This window comes from Leptonychotes weddellii, chromosome 1, assembly GCF_054177405.1.
Source record: "Leptonychotes weddellii isolate Sample4059 chromosome 1, ASM5417740v2, whole genome shotgun sequence".
Taxonomy (NCBI): domain Eukaryota; kingdom Metazoa; phylum Chordata; class Mammalia; order Carnivora; family Phocidae; genus Leptonychotes; species Leptonychotes weddellii.
In genome coordinates, this window is record NC_138369.1 from 16,336,135 (window position 1) to 16,358,859 (window position 22,725).

At 57.3% G+C, this 22,725-nt stretch overlaps 2 protein-coding genes across 3 annotated transcripts in view; one reads left to right on the forward strand and one right to left on the reverse strand.

Annotated features, from left to right (window-relative positions):
• Positions 1-4,411: 4,411 nt before the first annotated feature.
• On the reverse strand, positions 4,412-9,680 carry CISH (cytokine inducible SH2 containing protein). 2 transcript variants are annotated; one of them, XM_006731753.3, is made up of 3 exons: positions 9,498-9,680; positions 6,203-6,423; positions 4,412-5,951 (listed from the first exon to the last, which is right to left on the reverse strand). In XM_006731753.3, exons 1-3 carry the CDS (start codon positions 9,515-9,517, stop codon positions 5,419-5,421), a joined length of 774 nt encoding a protein of 257 aa, XP_006731816.1. In that variant the 5' UTR covers positions 9,518-9,680; the 3' UTR covers positions 4,412-5,418. The 2 variants fall into 2 exon arrangements, with proteins under 2 accessions (XP_006731816.1, XP_081674666.1); XM_081818540.1 differs by lacking the exon at positions 9,498-9,680 and adding an exon at positions 8,708-8,755.
• Positions 9,681-14,262: 4,582 nt separating this feature from the next.
• Positions 14,263-22,725, forward strand: part of MAPKAPK3 (MAPK activated protein kinase 3) — a 26,521-nt gene continuing 18,058 nt past the window's right edge. Inside the window, exons 1-2 of the mRNA XM_081818550.1 lie at positions 14,263-14,410; positions 14,681-14,957. Coding sequence (XP_081674676.1) covers positions 14,733-14,957 — 225 coding nt within the window. The 5' untranslated portion in view covers positions 14,263-14,410; positions 14,681-14,732. The remainder of the gene's footprint in view (positions 14,411-14,680; positions 14,958-22,725) is intronic.

Here is a 22,725-nt window from a genome sequence, read left to right on the forward strand (position 1 = left end):
CCTTCTTTTCTTTTCTTTTCTTTTTTTTTTAAAGATTTTATTTATTTATTTGAGAGAGAGAGAACACATGAGAGGGGATAGGGTCAGAGGACGAAGCAGACTCCCTGCCGAGCAGGGATCCCGACGTGGGACTCGATCCCGGGACTCCAGGATCATGACCTGAGCCGAAGGCAGTCGCTTAACCAACTGAGCCACCCAGGCGCCCCCCACCTTCTTTTCAATAGACCTTCATCTTCCCGTGTCTCCTTGGGCTCCATGTCCCTGGGGCTTTGGAGAAAAGGTTTCCTGAGAACCTGCTCTCCTAATAGCTCCTCCTGTCATGGCCATCAACGCAAAAAGCTGAGAAAAACAAAGGAATGTTGGCCAAGTGGAAAGGTCAACACACACACACACACACACACACACACACACACACACAAGCTCATAGTGATGTTGCTCAGAGGTGGGACTGGTGGGGGTAGGGTAGGGATCAGTGAAGTGCTCTTTGGGAGGAGGCTGAGGGCCTAGAGGCCCTTTCCAGAATAAAGTTTTGGCCCAACCCAGACTATGAGTAAAAATTCTCACCTCTGATGGAGGAGGAGCCCAGCTCTGCTGAGGAAGAGCCCAGTCTGGTTCACTGATGCTGTGTGAAGGGAGAGTCCTCGGAATAGGGTTCTGCCTGGGGAGCGTTTGCTGGGCACCACTCCCCCTCCGGCAATACCGTCCCAATGTGGGGCTCGCCGGTGCGGACTGTGGTGGAACAGTCCTAGAGGACTGCCTGGAGGAGTCGTGGCAGTCCCAAGTTCCATCGGCCCTCAGAGACCACTTCTAGCACTCTGGGCCCTGCCTGCTTCAGCCAGGCCAGGGTCATGGAAGCAACTATCTTTCCATTAAGCATAAAGCTTTGGCCACACCAAAAATGCTCCCCCTGCTCCGGGCCTAGCCCATCTCCTCTGGCTCATAGGTGAGCATCATTCCACTCACTCCACATTACCCCAAAGCCAGACCCAGCCATTCTCTAACCACCCTGGGGCACAGGCACTACCGCTATTTCTGTTAGATGGGGACACTAAGGCTCCGGGAAGAAAAGTCCAGGTCTGGACGAGTCTGAGGCGCCATGAACCAGGCTTTTCAAGTTGCCAGCCAGCAGGCAGCTGACTCCAGTTCAAGAGTTCTAGGGGGAAGGGGACAAGCCCTGGCGTGGGACTCAGAACCCTGGGCTCCAAGCCCATATGCCCACTGCCTCTCGGTGACTATGGAAAGCTACTTTGCCTCTCTAGGTTTCAGGCTTGCATCTTTGAAATGGGGCAGACCCAGAGGCACCTGCCCAGCTCACCTCTGTCCCCTGTAGCTCACCTCTGAGGGCGCAGACCACTGAGGGCCGGGAGAGGAACAGGCCTTGAAGGAGACCACCCCCAGGGTCTGGGGCAAGGGTCGCCAATGGCTTAATCTTTCCTGTTACTGTGAGAGAAGTTGCTAGAAGGTAGAGCTGGCCACACCTCCACCCCAGCCCATGCAGAGACCAACCAAGGGGTCTGTTCACCAAGGACCAGAATCCAAGGTCATTGGCAACTGACGCCTGAGGGTGGAGGGCTGGGCTTAGAGGGCAGAGCTAATGGGGAGAGGGCCCACTTCTAGCTCCAGGTGGTGCCAGCCCAGCTCCCCTGCAGCCCCATGGGGACCTCAGCAGACATCAACACCCAGCCCTCCTCTCAAAAAAGACAAAAACGATGGACAGGGAATAGTTATAATGACAGCTGTAACAGCTCTCCTCAGCATCACCGCATAAATCCTTCAGCCTCCCCATGTCCTCTCTGAGGGAGGCCCTGTCACTCTCCTTACTTCACAGCCAGGAATTTTCTCAGGGTCAGTGAGGTTGAAGGAGACTCCCCAGAACCAAGTGCATGGCACACAATCCAAACTGGAGCAGCAGGGGGGCGGTCGGGGTAAGACCAGGGTGGGGTCCTGTCGGCCAGGATTAAACCTCCAGGGCCTCTTCTTGAGTCTCAGATGTGGGAGGCTCAGCCTGCTGCGCAAGGGCAGCTGGGCAGACCCCTCGGGCGGCTGGCCGTGTGGCCTGCCTAAGCTGGGGAGCAAGGCCCACACCGTGCAGTCGGGGTGGTGAGGACTCACTCACCGTGAGAGGTTGTTGAGTTTCTGGCAAAGCTAGAACCTGCTTTGTTTAAAACTGGTCTAACAGGTTGGTGTGAAGGGACTGCCCAGGCCTGCACAGGTTCCACGTCTCCTGGAGGAAGATGGCCTTTGTGAGGTCCCCAGAATCCTCCTGCTTTCTTGGTCGGGACTTACTTCAAGCGCCTGCCCCTGCCCCTCACTGTGGGCCGCGGTGCAGGCTGGGAGCATTTCCGCCTGAGAGTGCAAGCTGCCCGGCTCTGCCCCCAGCCCGATCCAGACTCGTGTTCGGCCTTGGCCCAGGGAGATTTACTCAGTTGGCAGATTAAAAGCTGAGCCTGGGTACAGAGGCACTGATGATCCTAGGGGTGGCAGGACACTTGGTGATCATGGGAGAAACGTCCCAGTAAGATCTCACTGATGAGAGAAATCTGGATGGCCTGGTGGTATCTCTGTCCCAAAGTCATTCCGGAAGGCTATTATGAGTCTACGGAGGGATACCACGTGGGATCATTCTCCAAACCCACCTCCCCATGGCCTGGTGGAATCCTCCAGGGCCCGGCCTCCAGCCCTTGCCCCTGCTGCCTCCTCCAGAAAGTTCTCCTGACCCCACTGGTTGGGCACTCGAGGACACAGGGGGATAAACCCAGCATCTAAGATCAATTTGCCTGAAAGCTGCCAACCCCAGCTGCCTGTTCTTGCTAGCTCATGTAGCAGCCCAGGGGCAGGGGGCCATTGGGACCCCTCAAGGTAAGCTCTGCTCTGTGCCTCACTTCCCCAGCCAGTGCCTTGCCCCCTCTGGGCCTCAGTTTCCTCCTCCGTGGAGTATGGGTCATATTTAGGTCTAGTCCCACAGCTGTGGCGAGGACTGCATGAGGTGCAAAGCCCTCGTCCATTGCCAGCACCTGGCGGGCACCCTGAGCCACCCCCCAACCCCTGCAGACAATGAAGAGTTTGTGGGCCTCCTCCTGCGACAGCAGCTTTCTGTCCAGGCCGTGGCACAAAGTGGGGAACACCCGGCCTTTGGCCCCTCTGTGTCCACTACCCACCCATCGGGTGACTCAGATCTGGGGGTGGAGCAGACAGAGGAGTTACAAAGGGGCTGAGATCCAGGCTGGAGCAATGAGGAACAGCAGATATCCCTGGCAGGGTCATGGTGACCTGGAGGAGGCGTGCTGTCGGGCCCTGCAGCCAGCAACAGAGAGGGTGCCAGGCTGGGCACCTGGGCCTGGGCACTAGTCCCAGTAAAGTCAGCCTTCACTCACCTCTTATTCACTCTCATCCAGTATCAGCTCTATTCTTTGCTAGAACTATCTCCATGCCCACAAATTTCTGTGCCTCCACAGTTCTGGCTTTTTATCCCTTCCTGCTTCCTCCTGTCATCAGTATACGGCTCCTTATACCTTTCTGCTCTCAGTCTTCCAGCATTTGTCCCTTCTAATCATCTAAAGCCCAAGAAAACAGGAAGGTTAAAACTATTTCTAAAATAAGGGTTAGAAGGCTATAAATGAGTTTCAGAAGAGCTTTCCTGTGAGTTATTCAAGTGAAAGTGCAGAAAACTTCAGGACACAGTGGAATTTCAGATACGGAAGTGTTACAAAGTCAGACCATCAGATGATGGAGAGTATTTTCATTTTAATCGCTCTTCCATCTACTTCTGGGGTATAGGGCCCTGAGAGGAGAGGGGTCCCCCCAACCCCAACTAGCCTGTGCCAGAACCCTTCCAGGTCCCACCTCAGGCCAGACCCTGCCAGCTTACTGGCCACCATCCCCAGCTCCACTGTTCTGCCCCACCGCACAGAATGACCCCTTCCCCACACCTCCTTGTGGTCACGCCCTGGTGCCTTTGCACTCCCTGTATTTCTCCCGAAATGATTGGCCCCGACTTCTCTGTTGGCCTCATCTCAAAAGACACTGCCTCCGGGAGTGGGTGTCCCCATAGCACCCTTCCCCCAGGATCCTCCACTTTCAGTCTTTAATTGACATCTCCTGTTTACACGTCTCTCAGGTCGGGTGGTCTGCTGCCACCACCCCCAGCTGGCAGAGGCCTGGGCAGTGACCCAGCAGGCAGTCCCGCTGCCCTTCACCTCCTGCCTCCCGTTCTCCAAGGGGAACAAGAGGTAGCAGGAGAGGAAGCCTGCTCCCTGTTCCCCTCCAACTTTTAGTGGGTCCCCTAGTAGGGCCTGCTCAGCCATATAAGGTCGCTGGGCGCCAGCTGACCCAGATGTAAAGTGGGGGATAATAATAATATCAAATGGGACAAACTGTATGAGAACTCAAAAGAGGACCCACTGAGGGCTCCTTAAATGAAAAGTACAATTTTATTGTTGATACAGAAAAAATCAGTAGAAGAAAAAAAGACTACTGAACTGGGTTTTGCCTGTTATAATAATAATTATTTTATAAAGTCTTATCAGATACGTGTTCCTTTCCCTCTCATGTGCAGGTGCCTTCCTGGGCAGGAAGCGGGCCCAGCAGACCCGGGGCCCAGCCAGACCAGCCCTGCGCAGGTAGGGCTCTGCCCTGCGGCGGGCTCTGCTGGGCACTGACACCTTGGCTCCATTTTCTTGTCCATTTACCCACCCTCCCAAAGCAGGGCTGGGGGCAGAAGAGAGGGGACACATTCACAGGTGGGTGGGTCAGCGCCAGGATATCCAGAACTGCCTCGGGTCCAGCAACAGGTCTCAGGATGGGGCTCTCCACAAGAAGGAACCAGAGAAGCTGGGGCAGAGCTGGGGTCTCCAGAGCACTCAGGGCTCAGGGCAGAGAGGTGGGGCTGGCTCACCTCGAGACCAACCCCAGGAGAATAAATAAATAAATACTGTATAACTTTGCCATCCCCCAGCCTGGCCTGTTCCCCCATCGGGGGACGGTCACTGCCAACCTCAGTTCCTCTGGCCGCCATCCCGAGACAGGGTGGCTGGAAGGAGGGGGCCCGCCCCACCCTGTGGACTGAGAAACCAGGGCCGGCAAAGTCTACACAGTTCAGGAGGTCACAGCGGGCAAGTGGGGGCCTGGGCCCAGCCCACAGGGTGAGACCAGGTCCTGCCTGTCTCCCTCTCTTCTGACCCATGGCTCTCCACAACGAGCCACAAGGGAGCTGGGCGGGGGTTGACCTCCCGGCTGTGGGACGCTTTTCCCTGCCCCTCACCCCCCAGCCTTTGCTCCTGCTGGCTCTTCCTGGTCCGGCCGCTCAGGGGCACGTAGTCACCGGGCTGACCGGAGGAGGGACGGCGGGAGCCCAAGTCCAGCTGGGGCCGCCGTCCCCTCGGGGTACGGCCGGGTGAGGCTAGGCAGGCGCTCGGCGCGTCAGAGCTGGAAGGGGTACTGTCGGAGGTAGTCGGCCATGCGCCGGGGCAGCGGCAGGCAGTCCACGTCCGCCGCCAGGCGGTTGATGACGAGGCGACACAGGTGCTGCAGGCTGCGGGCGCTGCTTCGGCGCACGAACGGCTGCACCAGCTTCAGGTGCACGGCCGTGACTGCGGGCGCGGGCAGCGCCGGGTCGCCGGGCACGTCTTCCTTCGGGGTAGGCGGGGCCGGGTGGGGCGCAGGGTCAGGGCTGTCACTTCGGCTGTCGGCGGTACAGGAGGCCACATAGTGCTGCACCAGGCTGACCACGTCGGGGAAGGCTAGGATGCGCGGCCTGGACAGGCAGTTGGAGTCCAGGCGGAAGCTGGAGTCGGCGTACTCGATGCGCACGTTGGTGGGGCCTCGGGTGGTCTTGACCGACAGTGTGAATAGGTAGCTGGGGTGGGTGCTGTCGCGGACGAGGAATGTGCCCTCTGGCATCTTCTGCAGGTGTTGCCGGGCCTCGCTGGCCGTGATGGAACCCCAATACCAGCCTAGGCAAGTGGAGAGGGAGCCGAGAGACTGGTCACAGGGGAATTCGGCTGGGGGGCACAACATAGGGCCGGGCCGGGCAGGGCAGAGCAGAACTCTGCCTCCCCCTTTACGCTTCCGTGGGGAGCGCTGCACCTCCCCCATCAGACTCTCCTGGGCAGGGCCGTGTCTCTCAGATCAGACTCAACGGACAGAGCTAAGTTTTTCCCACCGGACTTCCCAGAACAAGGCCTGCTTCCCTCCTCAAACTCACCAGATTCCCGGAGGTAAGAGAAGGTCTTGGCTATGCACAGCAGATCCTCCTCAGGGTCCAGCACCTTGGGTTCACTCTCTGGCTGGGCTGGGGTCTCCTCTCCAACCTCCTCCAGAAAGGCCCCGGCAGGCAAAGGCTGCATAACTGGTTCGGGCAGCTCCAGGGACTGGGCCCCCAGGGGCCGCTGCCCGATCCGCTCCACAGCCAGCAGAGAACAAGGTCTAGACGAGGGTGGATGGGCAGTGAGTGGAGGCCCCGTGCTCGCCCTATTTCCAGAGACCCCCTGTGCCCCGGACCAGCGACATGACCTCTGGCCAGTCCATCTCAGTGTCCCCCTTGTGGGCTCAATGAGGTCAGCATACCACCTCCCAGCTGTCACCACAAAAGCCTCCTTGATGGCTTCCCCCAGGTGGTGATTCTCTTTTGAAAGAGCCTTCTCCACCCTCCTGCATTTTTTGAACAGTACTTAATCTCTCTATTGCGTACCAACCCAAAACGCAGATCATTCCCTATAGGCATTTCTAGCTCAGGATGGGCAACTGGTGTCCCCGCCATTGGTAGGATCCAGTGCAAAGAAGCCTCCCATTGGTGCCCTGTGGGCTGCGGGGGGCTGATTAGATGGCACTGGTCCCACCTGAGCCATGGCCTGGGCCTTCATGGGGTGCTCCAGAGAGGCCCCCAAATTATGGTAGGATGCCTGAGGTCACATGCTACCTCCCCTTGGATAGGAGTATCTGTCAGAGGAACCTAGGTCCACACTGGCCAGGGCTGAGAGGCTGGACCAATCTCCCCAAACAGGTCAGACTCCCATCCTGTTTTCTCCTCCCAGCTGGGAGTCTGGGGTGGACACTGACCTCTAAAGGCACTGGCAAGTCCCACCTCCCACAAACATAAGCTTCCCGCAAAGGGCAGGGTACTCACACCACATTCCAGTTCCCACCCTGGCAAGCCAGCCCTACTAGGCTTTATGATCTTATGCGAACGTTGCTGTCAGCTTCTCCACCCCCTAATGAGGGATGCTACCAGTCCAGATCCTGCGGGGTTTGGCTATACCATATTCTCAGATGGCTAGAGTTGGGTTGCTGAGCCAGCCCCAATCTGAGCAGTAGCCTTTGTCTAGGGGAAGGCCACCCAGCATGGTGATCCTGGGGCTTCCCGGGAGTGAGGGGCATGGGCCCTGGATCCCAAGGAAGAGACTGCTGGCCCTTCCTCACTCCTCAGGAAATACATCCTCAGGCCTCAGTTCTGGGTGTGGTCCCCTGCTGGGCCTCAGGACACGAAGATAACAAAACCATGGGCCTTGCCTTCAAGGAGAACTTATAACCCAAAGTCATACATGCAAAGGGTGTCATGGGGGGTCAAGGTCTGCCTGTTCCTGAGCTGAGTCTGTGAGGCCAAAGGAAGGAGGAGGGGGAAGGCACTCCCTCCAGGCAGAGGTGACAGCACAGGTAAACAGTGCCAGGGACTTCTTAGGAGGCGGGAAGAGGTGGACAGAAGCCTTGGTGGGACGCAGGCAGACGAGCCAGATCTCACAGTGTAGGTTATAGGTGAGCGTTAGAAGATTTTAACAAACCCGGAGAAGGGGTCACAAGACCCTGGTCCACCATAGTCTGCGTAGTACCTCTCCACAGCCACTCTGGGTGCATTACGGGTGCTCTGGAATCCTACTGGGGGAAACAGAGGCCAAGCTCTAAGCAACCAGCTGGTGGCCTGCCTGCTGGGTCCCCGAACTCAGCTCAGGCTAGCCACTCAGGCCAGAGCCTCCAGTGTGGCCACGTCCAGACAGCTTAGCAGGACCCTTGTGGGTGTGGGCACCTCTAGGGTCAACATGGTGTCTCGGTGTGTGAAACAGCTGTAGTGCTCTCCGCAAGCTCCTGGCCAGTAACTGTGTACCTGAGGAGGGGTGTGTCCACAGCTGTCATCGTCATGGCAAGGGCCATGGCTTGTGTGTTCCAGGTGTGGTGCCTGTATGTGTGTGTACCTGTTGCGGAGCCCCGCCTGTGAGTCCTGACTGGGGACCCAGGCCAGGGGAGCATACTCAGCCCTGAGGGTGGGCCCCTCAAGCAAAGCCAGCAGCTGAAACCTACATTTGGGAATCTCTGCTCCCTACCCCAGGAGGGCACCAGCTGGGTTGTGGCTGTGTATTTGGAGGTCTTAAAAATCTTGCTCCCTGACACCGAACACTGGCCCTGAGGTCCCAAGGGGCCTTCGTCTGGAACAAAGTAAAAGGAGAATGTGGGACCCCAGAATTGGGGGAGGGGTCCTGAGGACAAGGGTGTGGGGGTGTTCGGGAGTCCAAAATTCAGAGGAGGGAGATGCTGGAGACCATCAGGGAAAAGTATAGTAGCACAATCTTCCTAGCTTGCCTCCCTGGAAACAGGACGGCTCAGGGCAAGGGGCACTTCAGCCTTGCCCCACCTTCTACCCTTCTTCACTTGGTACTATGCCAGTTCTGATAACAACAGTCACTGGGCCACCCAGCTCTCCCTGGGTGTGGACACTCACTCATCTCTCCTTTCTCTCTCCCTGGAGCTTTCGAGTTCCTGTCAGATCAGTCTGGAGAACTTCAGACCTATTGGTTGAAGGGGGATGCTGAGGCAGAAGGAATGTACCACGAATGCTCAGCTGAGGCCAAGACTCTGTCTTATCAGCCCCCACCCCACCCCCGTCTTTGGGGAAAGTTGGAGAAGGGAGGCAGGAGCCAAGTCCTCACAGTGGGATCCCAGACTGGGCCGAGAGGAGGGGTGACGCAATTGTGGGGGTACCACAGGTAAAATCAGGCCAAACTCAGGCTCTTCCAAGAGCTGCTGGTCAGCAGGTGCCAACCTGGGGGGTGCCATGGATCTCAGGCTGGCTTCCCAAGAAAAGCCTAATTGTTAGCCGGTGGCAGAACAGCGGATGATGGGACAGAGAGGGGCAGGGGCTAACCCAAGGTCACCAGTAGGCCCTGCGGCCTGCAGGGTAGGGTAGAGAGCTCTGGGCCCAGAGGGGGTCTGGGCAGGTGAGCCACGTCTTGGAGTACGCGCTTCGCGGGCGTTCAACTGCTCCAGCCAGAACCCAGGGTTAGGCTACCCCGTGTTCCTCCCGTCGCCAGCCGACCCCCAGTTTCACCACCCACAGTGCGAGTACAGGTAGTGACGGTGTTGTCACCGCTCCCTGTCGTCACCCCGAGGTCCTTCCGCACTCGGTCATCTCCGACCCGTCAAGCCCTCTCACTGGCCGGCAGCGAGCACGAGGCGGTACGCTCCCGAATGCCGGCCGCAGAGGCCGGGCGGGGGCGGCGAGCCGCGCTTACCCCTGAACGCAGAGGACCATGTCCCGGCAGCGGCAGCAGCAGCTCCGGAGCTGGGGCTCGGCCGGACGGCGGCGGCTGGAGGGAGCCCGTGGGCGCAGGTCGGAGCCCGTGGGCGCAGGTCTCGCTCGCAGGGGAGGCTCCCTGGGCGCTCGGGCGGCGGGCTGGGACTGAGAGGCGACCGCGCGGGCGGGCCGGGAGGGCGCGGGGGGCGGGCCGGGAGGGCGGGGCGTGCCGCCTAATCTTTTGTCCTCTCTGTCCCAGCCCTTCCCGGAAGCGACGTCTTCCTAGAACCGCCGGCCGTGCTGCCGGGCCGGGGAGGGGCGTGGGTGGGGGCGCCGGCTCCCCAGTGTGGCGCTGAGGGCTGCTAAAGCCAACACCTTTGACAGATTTCCAAGAACTTTCCAGGAAAATGGGGCGGGGTCCCGCTCGCCGACCAATCGCAGCTCAGGAGGCGGAGCCGAGTGGCCGGGGCGGGCCAATTGCAGCTTTGGGATCGTTAGCTGAAGAACGAGCCGGGTAGAACGTGACCTAGAGACCAGTAGGGAAAGACCCGGTTGGAGGAGGCCAGGGAGGGGCAGGGGTTCTACCCGCCCGAGCCCAGACTACTTTTGGGCATTCCGCTTCGTTGGGGACAGTCCCCTTTGTCTCTGCAGAACTCGTGGCAGCGCAAGGGCAGGGTCACGGGCCTGTCCGCCCCGCTAGCGACTCCCCCAAAGCGGTCTGTCCGGTGAGCAAGCGCCCCCTGTGGGCCGCATTTGGATCCCCGGACTCTGTGTGGGGTGGTGGGGAAGTCGGTGGCATGGGGTGGGGTTTGGAGAAGGACGTGGGAGGAGGGGAGGGGTGCAGAGGGGGGCCTCAGATCCGAACAGGTCCGCGGGGGTCAAGGATCCACCACAGCTAAAAGGATCCAGGCGAGAATGTTTTCTCTGAAAGAGTTGGGAGAGAAGGCACATCCCAATCTTGGGATGGGGCAGGTGTGGCGACCTCATTATGCATTTGATGGCTGGGGCACTGGGAGACCCCAGCATGGAGCACCTATGTAGGGTGCAGTCTCTTCAGTAGAAACTGTCTACTGCCCCATTACTGTGAAGACAAAGGGCCCTCATAGCTGCCAAGCAACAGAACTAAGATTTGAAGCTGGGTCCCTATGGGGCCAAATCCCAAGCGCTCTATCCCAGGACTACCTCTTCCCTTCACTGAACACTTTGGATGTGCCATGTACTATCAGTGATTTCCAGCCTCATTTCATTGTCTAACCACTACATAGTGTGTCCTCTTTACAGGTGAGGAGATGGAGGGACAGAGAAGTGAGAATATACCCTAGATCTCACAGCTGGCAAGTGATGAGTTGGTGCTTGGATCCCAGCCCCCACCGCCGCCCGCCTCCTCTCTAGGTTCCTTGACCTAACAACTCCTAGGCATCCTTCAAGATCCAGCTTTAAGGTCCACAGTGAAGCTTCCCTGCCGCCAGGCCAGTCAGTGTCAGAGCACCGTGGGTGACCCCTTGAAAGCTCCCTTATGGATGTCAGGGATTATGCCGTTCTGTGTGTTAAACTAAATGGCCCCGAGGGTTTTGCCCTCCAACCACCTTTGGTGAATTTGACAGAGTAACGCACCTCACCTGTGTGCATGGTCTATGGTGTGCCCCTGTTTTGCCCCAGGTGTTGTGGGTCCCTCTGGCCATCTCATTATCACCTCTCCTGCTCTGGCTGCTCCCTACCCATCCCTGCTCTGAGTGCTGGGCCCACGATGCCACCCAGTGGCAATTCCTCTCATGGTTTCACTCGACACATTTCCTTATTGTCTCCAGGATAAGCCCTCCCCACACTCCAGGGATTGGCCTTGCTGCAGGATCTCCCTGCTCCTCCCCACCAGGAACAGTCACAAGATGGGTCAGTCACAATAATACACAGCAGTGCCTTCCTCAAAGTCTGGCTCATTTGGTCTCTCTAGTCTCATCATTTGCAGCCTTTCCTCTCCCGGAAGAATAGTCTACACATGTAATGTGTGTGTGTGTATGTGTAGGGGCTATATTCAGTCCTCTACACTGCCCACCCCCCGCCCTGCCCGATGCTAGAGCGCGCGCACACACACACACACACACACACACACACACACACACTGGACCCCTTCGTCACTGTAAGCTATTCCAAAGGCCTCAGCCCTCGGCCCCTTGGACAAACAGCTATCATGGAGGGCTGTGTGGCAAAGTCTGACACCACGAACCCACCCCTGCCCTAGCCCAGCTATCCCAAACAGTGAATTCTCCCATCAGTGTGCAAGTGGTTGCTGGAAAATGAGCAGCATTCTGAGTCTCTTGGGTTGAATGAACAGTTGCAAAACATCTGTCTATGATGGACCTACCTACATGGGAAATGTGTGTGCTTGTGTAAGAATTGGCATTGGTGGTGGAGACTGCAAAGGGACAGGCATCGCCATTGCTTACTTCTTATATTTCCCTATGGTTTGAATTTATTATAACAGGCAAGTTTTACTTATGCAATTAAAATTTGAATTAAAAAGAGATCAGTTTAAAAATATAATTATAGGGGTGCCTGGGTGGCTCAGTCAGTTAAGTGTCTGCCTTCGGCTCAGGTCTTGATCCCAGAGTCCTGGGATCAAGTCCCACGTTGAGCTCCCTGCTCAGTGGGGAGTCTCCTTCTCCCTCTACTCCTCCCCCCTGCTCGTGATCTCTTTCTCTCTCTCTCACGCTCTCTCAAATAAGTAAATAAAATCTTAAAAAAAAAAAAAGTTATAAAATGTTTAGAACAATTGTAATCTGATTCTATTTTTAGAAAATAAGATAACAACCACAACATACACTGAGATAATTTGGCTGGGACAAGGAGCCAGCCCCCACCCTCAGCTGCCCAGCACTCTGCTTGTGACTGGGACCCTGCTTGTCCAGAATGAGATCTTGCTCAGCTTTGGTTTCACCTGGCCCAAACCAGTCACCTCCAGAGGCAGGATCCTTCTCCAGTCTCCAAGCTGTGAAAGCTTCCAGATCACAGTCTCTGAGATCTTGGATCAGGTTCTCAGGTGGGGCTCTGGGACTGAGGTTCTGGGTCCTGCTGGGCATAAATGTCTGTATGCGTGTGGTGCACGTGCAAGCCCGTGTGTCTGGGCACATGTGCAAATCTGCGCTTGTGCATGTGTGTGCATCTGTGAACACGTGTAAGAGCATATTTGTACAAGTGGAGGTAGGAAGGGGGCAGGGAGGCACAGGAGAGGAGGGTATCGTTCAAGGGTGAGATCTGGGCCTTGGAGTTGTTCTTTGGGGGTTGGGATGGAGACCCTGCCATGAGAGCTACTGATCTCAGGCAGGTTGCTTGATCTCTCAGGGCGTGTCTGTCCTGTAGGCTATGTGGGGTGGGTACAGCCCTGCCTCCTCTGGTCCCAGTGAGGTCATGGAGTGCCCCGGTAGAACATCCACTCAGTGTCTGGTCCGAAAGAAGGGTTTAGTCAGTTGAGGCCATCATCAGGGTCTCTGCTTCACCAAACCCTGCTAGCTTGAAGGTTGTCTCAAGGAGACAGGGCAGAGCCCTGGGCCCTTTCCTCTGGCTCTACGCCTGCACACACGGAGTACCAGCTCTCCTGGGAGTGCTCGTCTGAAGAGCCTTGGACCTGCAGCCCAGGAATCCACGTGCATCCACATGCGTGCGTGCGTGCGTGTGTGTGTGTGTGTGTGTGTTGGCGTATGGGGAGGTGGGCGGGAGGCTATCTGGACCCAATCCCAAAGCCAGAAGAAGTGCTCAGAGAACCGGTTGGGACTGAGGCCTCAGCGCCTGCAGTCCTACAAGTGGCCTGTAGATGGCAGAAGAGGCCCGCGCAGGGACCTTAACCCAAGCCTCTCCTTCCCAGTCCCAAGTGAACCACCACATTCCAGTCCCTCAGCCTGAGGGTTGAGGAGTGGGCGGGTGTGCAGGAGTAATGCAGATTTGTCACAGGAGAGAGCAACACCCCCTGTGGCTCTATACAAGTTGTTTCCTCTCCGGGGACCTCAGTTTCCTCATCTGTGAAATAAGAGTTGTTTAACAGCCTGTGATGGGAAAACTGGGTCAAAATACCTAAGATAGTCTAAGATGGGCTCAGAATAGAGACCTAAAAGTGGAAGGGAACACCACATCGTTAATATAGAGTATATGGAGTGTCAGGAGGAGACTTTTTAAACAGGGCACCAAAAGCCCAAAGTATAAGATGAAAAGTTAATGGATCTGACAAAATGGGAATTTAGGATATCTGGTCTAAGGACGCTGTATCCCAAGGGAAAAAAATAAGCCACGGAATGAGCAGGAGAATGCACAGAAGGTGAGAGACACCCAGAGCCCCCAGGAATTGGAAAAAGGCGAATCACAACGAAATGCCATTTCACTTGGCCTGATGGCAAAAATTAAGACTTTAGGTAGGCCGGCGGTGGGCCACCTCTAAGGAAGTCGCAAGCCTTACAAGCCTTGCTGGAGGGCCGTCTGCAGAGTGCAGGGAAAACGCCCGACTCAAGTGGCTTCCTGAGGCTCCGAGAGAAACTAGACTTCCTGCACTGTCACTTCCTAGGTCGCTGGTAAACTCCCGGGCTCACACCGCCCTAGCGGACGTCCCGAGCGCCTAGGTTTCCGCCCCCTTCGAGAAGCCACGCCCCCTATTCTGTCCGGGCGCCCGGGCGGGGCCCGCTAGGGCCTCCCTCCCCGCGCGGTCCTGCCAGGACTCGCCTGGCCCTTTAAGGCTGACCGAGCCCGGCCCCAAGTCCAGGACTCACGGGGGATGGGGGGTGGGGGGTGGGGGAAGGGGAGCGGTCACGTGGGCCGCCGCCGGCACGACTCGGCTCTAGGAGCTCCCGCCCCGGGTTCCCGGGGCCCCGGTCCCTGTCCCTCGCCGGCGCCAGCCAGGTACCCTGCTGTCAGGGACGCTCTTGCCAGGTACGCCCTCATAGGGCTCCCTCCACCTCCTGCTCCCAGAACTCGCGGCCTCTCGGCGCCCAGTCCCTTCCCCTCTTGACAGGAGTCGGGCAGGACTCGCTAGTGCCGGGCTGCGCAACCACCGCCCCCCGCCTCCCGTCTGTACTCTCGGACAGTTCGCTTCCCACTCCCGGCCCTGTCTGCTGCCCGCAGCCCAGCCAGGCTCAGGGGCTCAGGGCAGCGGTGTATTGGAAGAGTCTGAGCGGAACTCATTTTTCCCTTCTCCCCCAGGTGGCCCTGGACGCGCCAGGCTGGGGTCAACTCTGAGCGCCCCGCGGGGGCCATGGATGGCGAGACAGCAGAGGAGCAGGGGGGCAATGTGCCCCCGCAAGGTGCACCCTGCGGACCCGGCTCAGCCGGCGCTCCTGCCCTCGGGGGGCGGCGGGAGCCCAAGAAGTATGCAGTGACCGATGACTACCAGTTGTCCAAGCAGGTGCTGGGCCTGGGTGTGAACGGCAAGGTGCTGGAGTGCTTCCACAGGCGCACTGGGCAGAAATGTGCCCTGAAGGTCAGTGACCCCTCACTGCTCCGTGGGTGACCTAGAGGGCCCAACAGCAGAGGCCTGTGGGTGCAAGGTGTACCCAGGACCCCTGCTAAGCTTCTTATGATCAGTATCTCCTTTCATTCTTATACTCCCCTGTAAGGTCAGGCTCCTGGTACTCCTTGCTTTACAGATGGGGAAAACAAGGCTTAGCCTAGCTAAGCTCTCTCTCCCAGAGAGCAAGGGGGTGGAGTCAGTATGAGTAGAGTCTGTTGGACCCGGAAACAGGGAAGGAGTGGTTCCTGACGCGGGGTATGGCTGGGCCTATGTGTTCCTGCCAAAGGGGGGGCGGGGTGCTCTCGCTCAGCTTGGTTGTTCCTTCCATGAGAAGCTCTTTTGACTGGAATGGATCTGAGTTTCCCTCTACCTGAGGCTGAGTCCCCACCGAGGCTTGGGGTGGGGCTGCTTTCTCTCATGGCCCCTGACTGCCTGGGCTGGAGTGCTGGGTGGGAGCCTCCCAGGGCTGGCTGGTGGGCAAGGATGGTGTCCATCACACCTGTGAGCAAGAGGTTGCTGATGGGCTCCAGCTGAGTCACCGGCCCTATGTCGAAAAGGGCAGGTCCTGCTCCAAGCCTGGCTCACCCTGGTTCCTGGGCAGAGGGCGGGCCAACCATCTATCTGTGTCACACCATAGGCTCCCTGGAGGCCAAGAGCTCAACTGATATAGGTGGAATCCGGGGAGTTCTGGGGGTGGCTGATCTAGCCACATAGTTCTGGCTTAAGTCATTTAGTTCTGGGTCCAGGACCCTGCCCCATACCCAGAATGCCTTGAATCTGTTGTTACTGGGAACTTCACTCAACTGCAGTTTGTGCCAGTGGCCACCTGGATGGATAGATCATGGCAAGGAAAGTTAGAATACAGCAAAGGATCTCATTTTACAGACATTGCAATTATGAGCTTGAGTGCAGAGTTCTGTGGACGTGGCTCTAATCTCTGGCCTGCATTTGCCAGCTCCGTGACCTTGGACTAGGTCCTGGACTCTGGAAATCAGGTTTCTGCCTCTGTTCAGGGGGAAAGATAAGGAGTTGATGTGAACTTGGAACGAGATGATGCCTGTAGAGTAATTGGTACAGGGCCTGATGCAGGCCTGGAGAGGTTACGGGACTTATTTGGGCACAGTGTCTGCAAGTATCTGAGCAGGGACCTGGGTCCAACTCCCTGTGTCTTTCCTAGGGGCACGAGGGCTGATACGATGTGTCTGGAGGAGGCTCAGGGCTGGGCTGGTGAGGCTGAATCTCAGGCACAGCTTCTTCACCTACTAACCCAGCAGTGGAATGGGGTTGGGGGGGCCTTCTCTGAGTCCTTCAGGAGAAAATGGCTCTTCTCAGGGGGGAGTCTCTACTCCTTCGCTCAGCACCATCTTAGCGCTCTCACCTATAGTGGGGTAAGGGGCAGTCTGGGTAGATAGACAAGGGGCCAAGTGAAGCCAGAGAGCCTCTTAATACCAAGGCTTTGGCCCTGTGAACCAGGGCTGAGTCTGACCAGCCCCTGTGGTGTTCCAGATGCTGTGAGCAAGGCAGGGATGGAGTGGGAGGCCAGAGATCTCGGGCCCAGGCAGCACCAGCTTTAAGCAGGCCTGGGTCTAGGCCCTTCTCCACAGACGCTGTGTCTGACAAATGACTTGGGGGAACTTCTGACTGTATCCGTTTCTAAAACACCTCCTCTTGAATCTAGGGCCTCAGTGCTTTCTTTGTTTTAGACTGGGAACTAGAACAGGCCCAGAACAAATTCCCCTGCTATACCCCCTTAGGCTTTATGGGTGAGTGTGGCTAGGGCTACTGCCTTGGGACCTTCAGGAGCTGGCCCTAGGAGGACATGGATTAGGTGTGGCTCCCACTCCAACGCCTTTCTTGTCTTGCCCCCAGTCTCCCTCTGGTCTAGTGGGCGAGTCTGGAAGTCTCTACCATCTGGCAGGTCTTTACCATCTTCCAAGATGGCGCTAGCGCCGCTTCTGAAACATCATACCAGTACTGTGCGTGGTGGCTCCAGCCTGGATGAGGAGAGTGGCATATTTCTGCTTAGCTTCTGCTCCCTGCCGTCTCTGCCCTTCTTGGTAGTATAGGCCTAGGGCCCCGGCCTCTCTCCCTGCTTGTCCTCTTGGCCCTGTTGCTCAAGATGGCAGAGAGTGCTCAGCCTGAAGCCCGGAATGTAGCAGGCACTCCGAAAACAGGAAGAGTTGTGGTCAATGTCCCTGTAGCTGTTACTATTCCCTGGGGGCCCTGGAGGGAAGGCTCCTCCCCAGGGAGCTGAGCCTCTTCCCCTCAGCCCCTGACCACTGTTGTGGTCCATTTTGGCTTCGCTCCCACTCAGTGGCTCCTTCCCAAGGCCACTTCTGCTGCTGGTGCCGTCATTCCACTCTCCATTCCTAAGCACTTGCTGCAGTCCCCTTGGCAGGACCTAGAGGAGCCCCCTGCCTCCTACCGACATCTTGTGCCCCCTCCTAGGCCTCACTGATGAATTGGTACCCCTCAGTTTTACTCCTAGCTGGGCACAGCCTTGCATATCTGCCCCCCATCAGTCACCCCACCACATCCGAGACACAACCCCTCCATCCTTATCACATATATGAAAACTGTGACTTGGAGTCAGTGGTCAGAAATCATGTAGCTTGATTGGGATGACAGATTGTAGCAGAGGCCAGAGTCTCCTCCCCTCCCAACTTCCTGCCCAGCCCACTTGTGGTCCCCTGCCTCTTGGCAGGCAGGAGTGACCATGACACTTAGATAAATAAGCACAATGAAAGGTTTTGAGAGGACAGAGGGGTTCTGCCTGTGGGGAAAGGGGAGTCTTCTTTCCTGCCCCTGTTCTCCGGGCTCTGGGGCTTGGGGCCCTCCTCTCTGACCACTGGAGTATTTCGGGGGCCCCTGGGGCTCCCCGTGCCCTCCTTTTCACTTCTTCATCGGACAGAGTGGAGTGGTGGGGTGCTGGAGCTGCAGGCCGGGGAGTTACCCACATGGCTCCCTGGGTGGGGCCGGCCAGTTGAAGCTGGTGCCGCAGAGCTGGATTTGGGGCTGGGTGTGGCTGCCAGGCGGGCCAGGTACTTTCTCATTTGGCAGCTGCCGCCCCCTCACCTGCCATCTCGGGACCGGTCAGATCAGCCTTGGCAGGGCCATCTGTTACTGAGTCAACCAATCAGGAAGCGGGTGGAGGGGCTGGTAGCCCTGTCCAATGGAGGCCCCCAGTAGGGGTTTCACTGTACCCAACCTCCTCCCCGGGCTGCCCCTCTCCTTGAAGGAAAGAATCGCTGGAGCTCGTGTGCTTCCATGCCAGTGGAACCTTCGGAACTGTCAGGGGTGGGCAATTGGCTGTTTAAACAAAGATCCTAGGAAGGGCATCAAACCCTAAAGAATGCAAGTAGTGGGGTTTGGGGCAGAGGTCCGTTGTTTTGAGCTGCTTCACGCCTGCCCAGCTGGCCTTGCTCACAGGTTTAGAAGCTGTGCTCAAAGCCTACACCTCTGCTGGGGATCCCCTCTGCTGGGAGTGCCAGAATCTTCCCATCCTATCCAGGAGCTGATGCCGTCTCTCCAGGCTTCAGGCCTTGGTGCTGTGGATTCTAATATTCTCATAGACGGTTAGCAGTTTTCCAGACTGTTCTGTCCAGCAGGCCCCGTCCCCAGTGCATGATACGTGTTCTCTTACCCAATTCCTGTGGTTCCCATTTTATGGGTAATGTCGCTGATATTCAGGAAGGTGAACAACTTGCCCACAATGCACAGGGGAAGAGTGGCAGGGCTGTGATGTGAGCCTATGTATTTTGATGCCAGAGTCTTCGCATTTAAGTCACCCCACACCTCATGCTAGTTTCTGGGGGGGTCTCTAAGACTTGGCCCCCGGAAGGGTGCTGGCATCCTTGGCTCCACTGGGAGCCCAAGTGGTGCTGTTCATAGTTGTCTCTCTCTCCTCAGCTCTCCTCACTGTGCAGGACTCTGCTTGTGAGGGGACCAGTGGTCCCACAGGCCGGCACACAAGGGCCATGATGGCTGTGGGGCTGTCTCAGAGAGGTTGTGTGGTTCATCTCAAGCCTGGTGAGTCTCAGACAAGCCCAGCCCAGCAGAGCCCGGACTGCCACAAGCAGGAAGTGAGGTTGGTGAGTGGGCGAGAAGAAACTGTGTCTGGGCTGGGCGAGCCAGGGGAGACTTCCTGGAAGAGACTGCCAGCTTTAATCCAGGCCTCTGGTCTGAGAAGGATGTGGACGACAGAGGAGGGCACAGGGTGTGTGTGATGGCATGCCTGATTTGCACCACTCAGCACCTGCTGCGGAGTACCACTTCCCCACTCCCAGCCGTGGGTCCTGGCAGGATGAGGCTGATCTCAGCGGGGCAGGCGTCCAGGCCCTGACAGACGCTGCGAGCCGTAGAGGGACTGTGAGGGCTGTGTGGAAGGAGAGGCTTTTACATAGGGCCTTGAAAAAAGGTCAGCGACCCCCCCCCCCATTCTCCCACAACTCAGATTCATACCGCGCCCCCAGGGACCTCTGTCTGTCTTTGGTGTCCTCTCTCACTAAGTGGGCAGAAATCCTCCCTCCTTCCCCCAGAGCTTTCTTTCCTAACATCGCCAGAACCCTCGTGGAGCACTGTTGCTTAGGGTGCTCTAGAGGCTCCTGGGTCACCTGAGCTGTCCTTTAGTTCAGGCCGTGTGGGAAGGGCCTGGTCTCTGTGACAACAGAGGTCTGTTATGTCTCTGCTGAGGTTTGCACTTGGGGAAGCTATTTCCCTACTTGGATCCCTCATCTTTTTCTCCAAGGGCCTCCTTGGGATATCATCCTGGAACACACCTGTGAGGGGGCCGCAGGTGGAGCACCTGGCTTTGTAGTCCCCTCACCTCCTTTGGTTCCAGCCTGGTGACTGGCTGCCGGGTGTCCAAAGGTGGTGGTCACCAGGCAAGAGTTGAAGACAGCGGCCATCCCTAGGTGTGGTAACAGTGTGCACCCAGCCCTCCTGCGTGTGTGGGTCTCCTGCTCTCGGGGCACTAAGAACATGGCTCCCATCCGCTCCTGTGTTTTTTCCAGGCGAATTTTGGTTCTGCTGGCCTTGCTCCTGTCTGTTTGAGATCTTATGTGTTCCCACGTGAGAGGCTGCCTGAGTGCATTTTGTTGGTGGCATGTTATTGGCCTTTATGAGGATTCCCTTGGGCTCATCGTGCACCTGGGGAAGCCAGCCCCTTGTGGGGTGAGAAAGGATAGTGTGAAAGGAATTTTGGGTCCTGGACTCCTCCCTACCCTCCCATCCTTTTAGAACTAAGTGGATTAGGCCCTGTGTAATTGTGAATAAAATCCTGCTGCTGGGAACCGTGGGGGTTTTGCTTAGAGCAGGAGAACAAGAGGAGACTGCTGTTTGGGGGAACAAGGAGCCTCAGGAGGCCTTTCCAGCACTGGACAGGCCAGAGACGCTGAGAATGTTGATTTTTGCGTTTTTTTTTTTTTTTGCGGGTTTTGTGTTAGGATTGCCTTTTTCTTTAGACTAGGGCTTTTGTCATTGCTGCTTACTCTTTGTGGCACTTTCTGTTCTTCTTAGCTCCTTGTTGCTTTCATTTCTTCTTTCCCCTCTCTGTTACCCTTGCTGTCACTTAGTTCCTCCCCTCTCTGGCCTTGCTACTCTCTGTCTCAGGAGTTTCAGGCTTAATGGGCCTCTTCTCTGCAGCTTGCAGGCCAAGGGCAGGCAGCGGACAGATGGGGGCTGGTTAGGTGCTGGGGATTCACGCGAGTCACCGTGAAGGGGTCACCCTGAAGTCTCCCCCTGACAGGGTAGGGTAGGGGTAGGACAGGAAGGAGGAGCATCTGTACCCATGCCACTCACAATGTCCCCTCCTTGCTGCTGGCCTTGACCAGGTGCTGGTGGCCTTGGCAGCCAGAGCAGTGGAGTCAGGAACATTTGGGCCAAGCTTGTAACCCGAGGAGTCCCCTGTGGAGTGTAGGAAGTCAGCGTCGGCGGGGGCCTCCGCTGTTGGGTCTCCTTTTATGGCTCAATGGTCTGAGACTTATGCTCTGGACAACAGTGTGAGATTAGGAGCACTGTGACTCCCAAGGATTCTCTGGCTGAGGCTGAGGAGAGAAGGGGCTGGGGTCAGAGCCAGAGCCTCAGAGCCTCCTCTTAGTGGGAGGAACTTGTGGAGGGACTGGGAGGGCTTGGACATGAGGTGCAACCTCCCACTACTCTAGGGGACAAAACTGCATGTGAGCTGCCCTGCACTGGCCGGGACGAGCACCCCAGAGCACCTGACTCTCTAGCCTGCACTCTGCACCTGACCCCGTCACCTGTGACACTCGAGGCTATTTTCACGGGTGTGATGGGCCAGAGCCTGGACCTGCACACTCATCACCCCATTCCTAAGGGTTCAGCCTCTAACAAGGGACTCACAACTTGTTCTGTAGATGTTCCCGCAACATAAACAAGCCCCCTTCTCAGGGTGTGGCAGAGGGACAGGCAGGTAGCCTCCATGCTCTCTGGCAGGCAGTGGCACATGGGGCAGAGGTTGGGGGTGGAGGGTGGGGATAAGAGCACCCACTTATCCCTTGAGTGCTTCCTACATGCTGAACCCGGACACAGAAACATCTAAGAATGGGTGTATCACCCCCGTGTCACGGATGCAGAGGCTGAGATTCGAGAAGGTAAAGTAACTCACTCCAAGTCTCAGAGTAGGGACATGCCCTGGCTGGGCTGGAACCCCTGGCCTTTCTGGCGGCAAAGTTGTGGCTCTCAGCTATCTCTGGGGATCAGGAGCCAGACCTCTCTCCCAGGCCACAGCCTACCCATCTATAAGATGAGGGGCTGGGTGCTCTGCTTGACAAGAGCTCCCCTTCTAGCTGTGCAGACCTTTTTGGTGGGCAGTGATTGTGGGCATTGCTAGGGAAGCAGGCAGGTAAATAGTGGCAATAGACGGGCAGCGTGGAGACTGGCTAGAGGGAGCCCCAAGATGCCTCTCGTAAGCTAGCTGCTAAGTGGTGTTGCCAGGGGGACGGTCAGCTGTGTGACTCCGCCAGCAAGGTCTGTGTTCAGCTACGGACAGGAGCTCTGGGGTTATGACTTAGGTTGGAAGACCCCTTTCCACTGTACTCCATTGCCCAGTTAAAGCCTGTAGTCAGGCTGAGCCTGTCCCAGGGCGCATCTTTACCCTAGGAAGGCATGAGAGAGTGGCGATGAATCACTGTTGCCTGTTCCTATGGCAGGAGCATCCCTCAGTGTGGCCAGGCCACTACCCTGGCCTCTCCGAGGACTTCCCTTTCCTCATGGCTACGGCTCCATGGCATGATCAAAGACCAGGACATTTTCCCAGGAGTTGGAACCCTCAGAGCCCTCTAGCAGAAGAGGAGCAGGAGAGGGAGAGCGACCAGGGGCCAGTGGAGGTTGGATGCTCCTCTGGGAGGAGCCTGAGTGAGGCCACGGCGGCCTGTGCTCACCCAAGCCTGTGTGGGGAGCTGCAGGGACGTGGATGAAACCAAGGGAAATGGGAGAGATGCTAGCAGATATGATGTTGGCTGTTGGCTTCAGAAAGAGCAGGTCTGAGGGGTGGGGAGTCAGAAGGTTCCCTAGGGTCTCGGCACTATGCCTCTGGGAGTAGTCCCGTCTGTCTCCCCTCTCCCCCCGAGCACACACATTTATTCCTTTGTTATCTTTGTGACACCTCCTTCAGGGCACAGAGACCAGCCGTCACTCTTCTCAGAGCTAGAGGGTGCTGGGTCTCCTGTCTCTACGGCCAGCCCGGGGCGTGGCCTGCTGGGTGCCTCAGCAGGGGTCC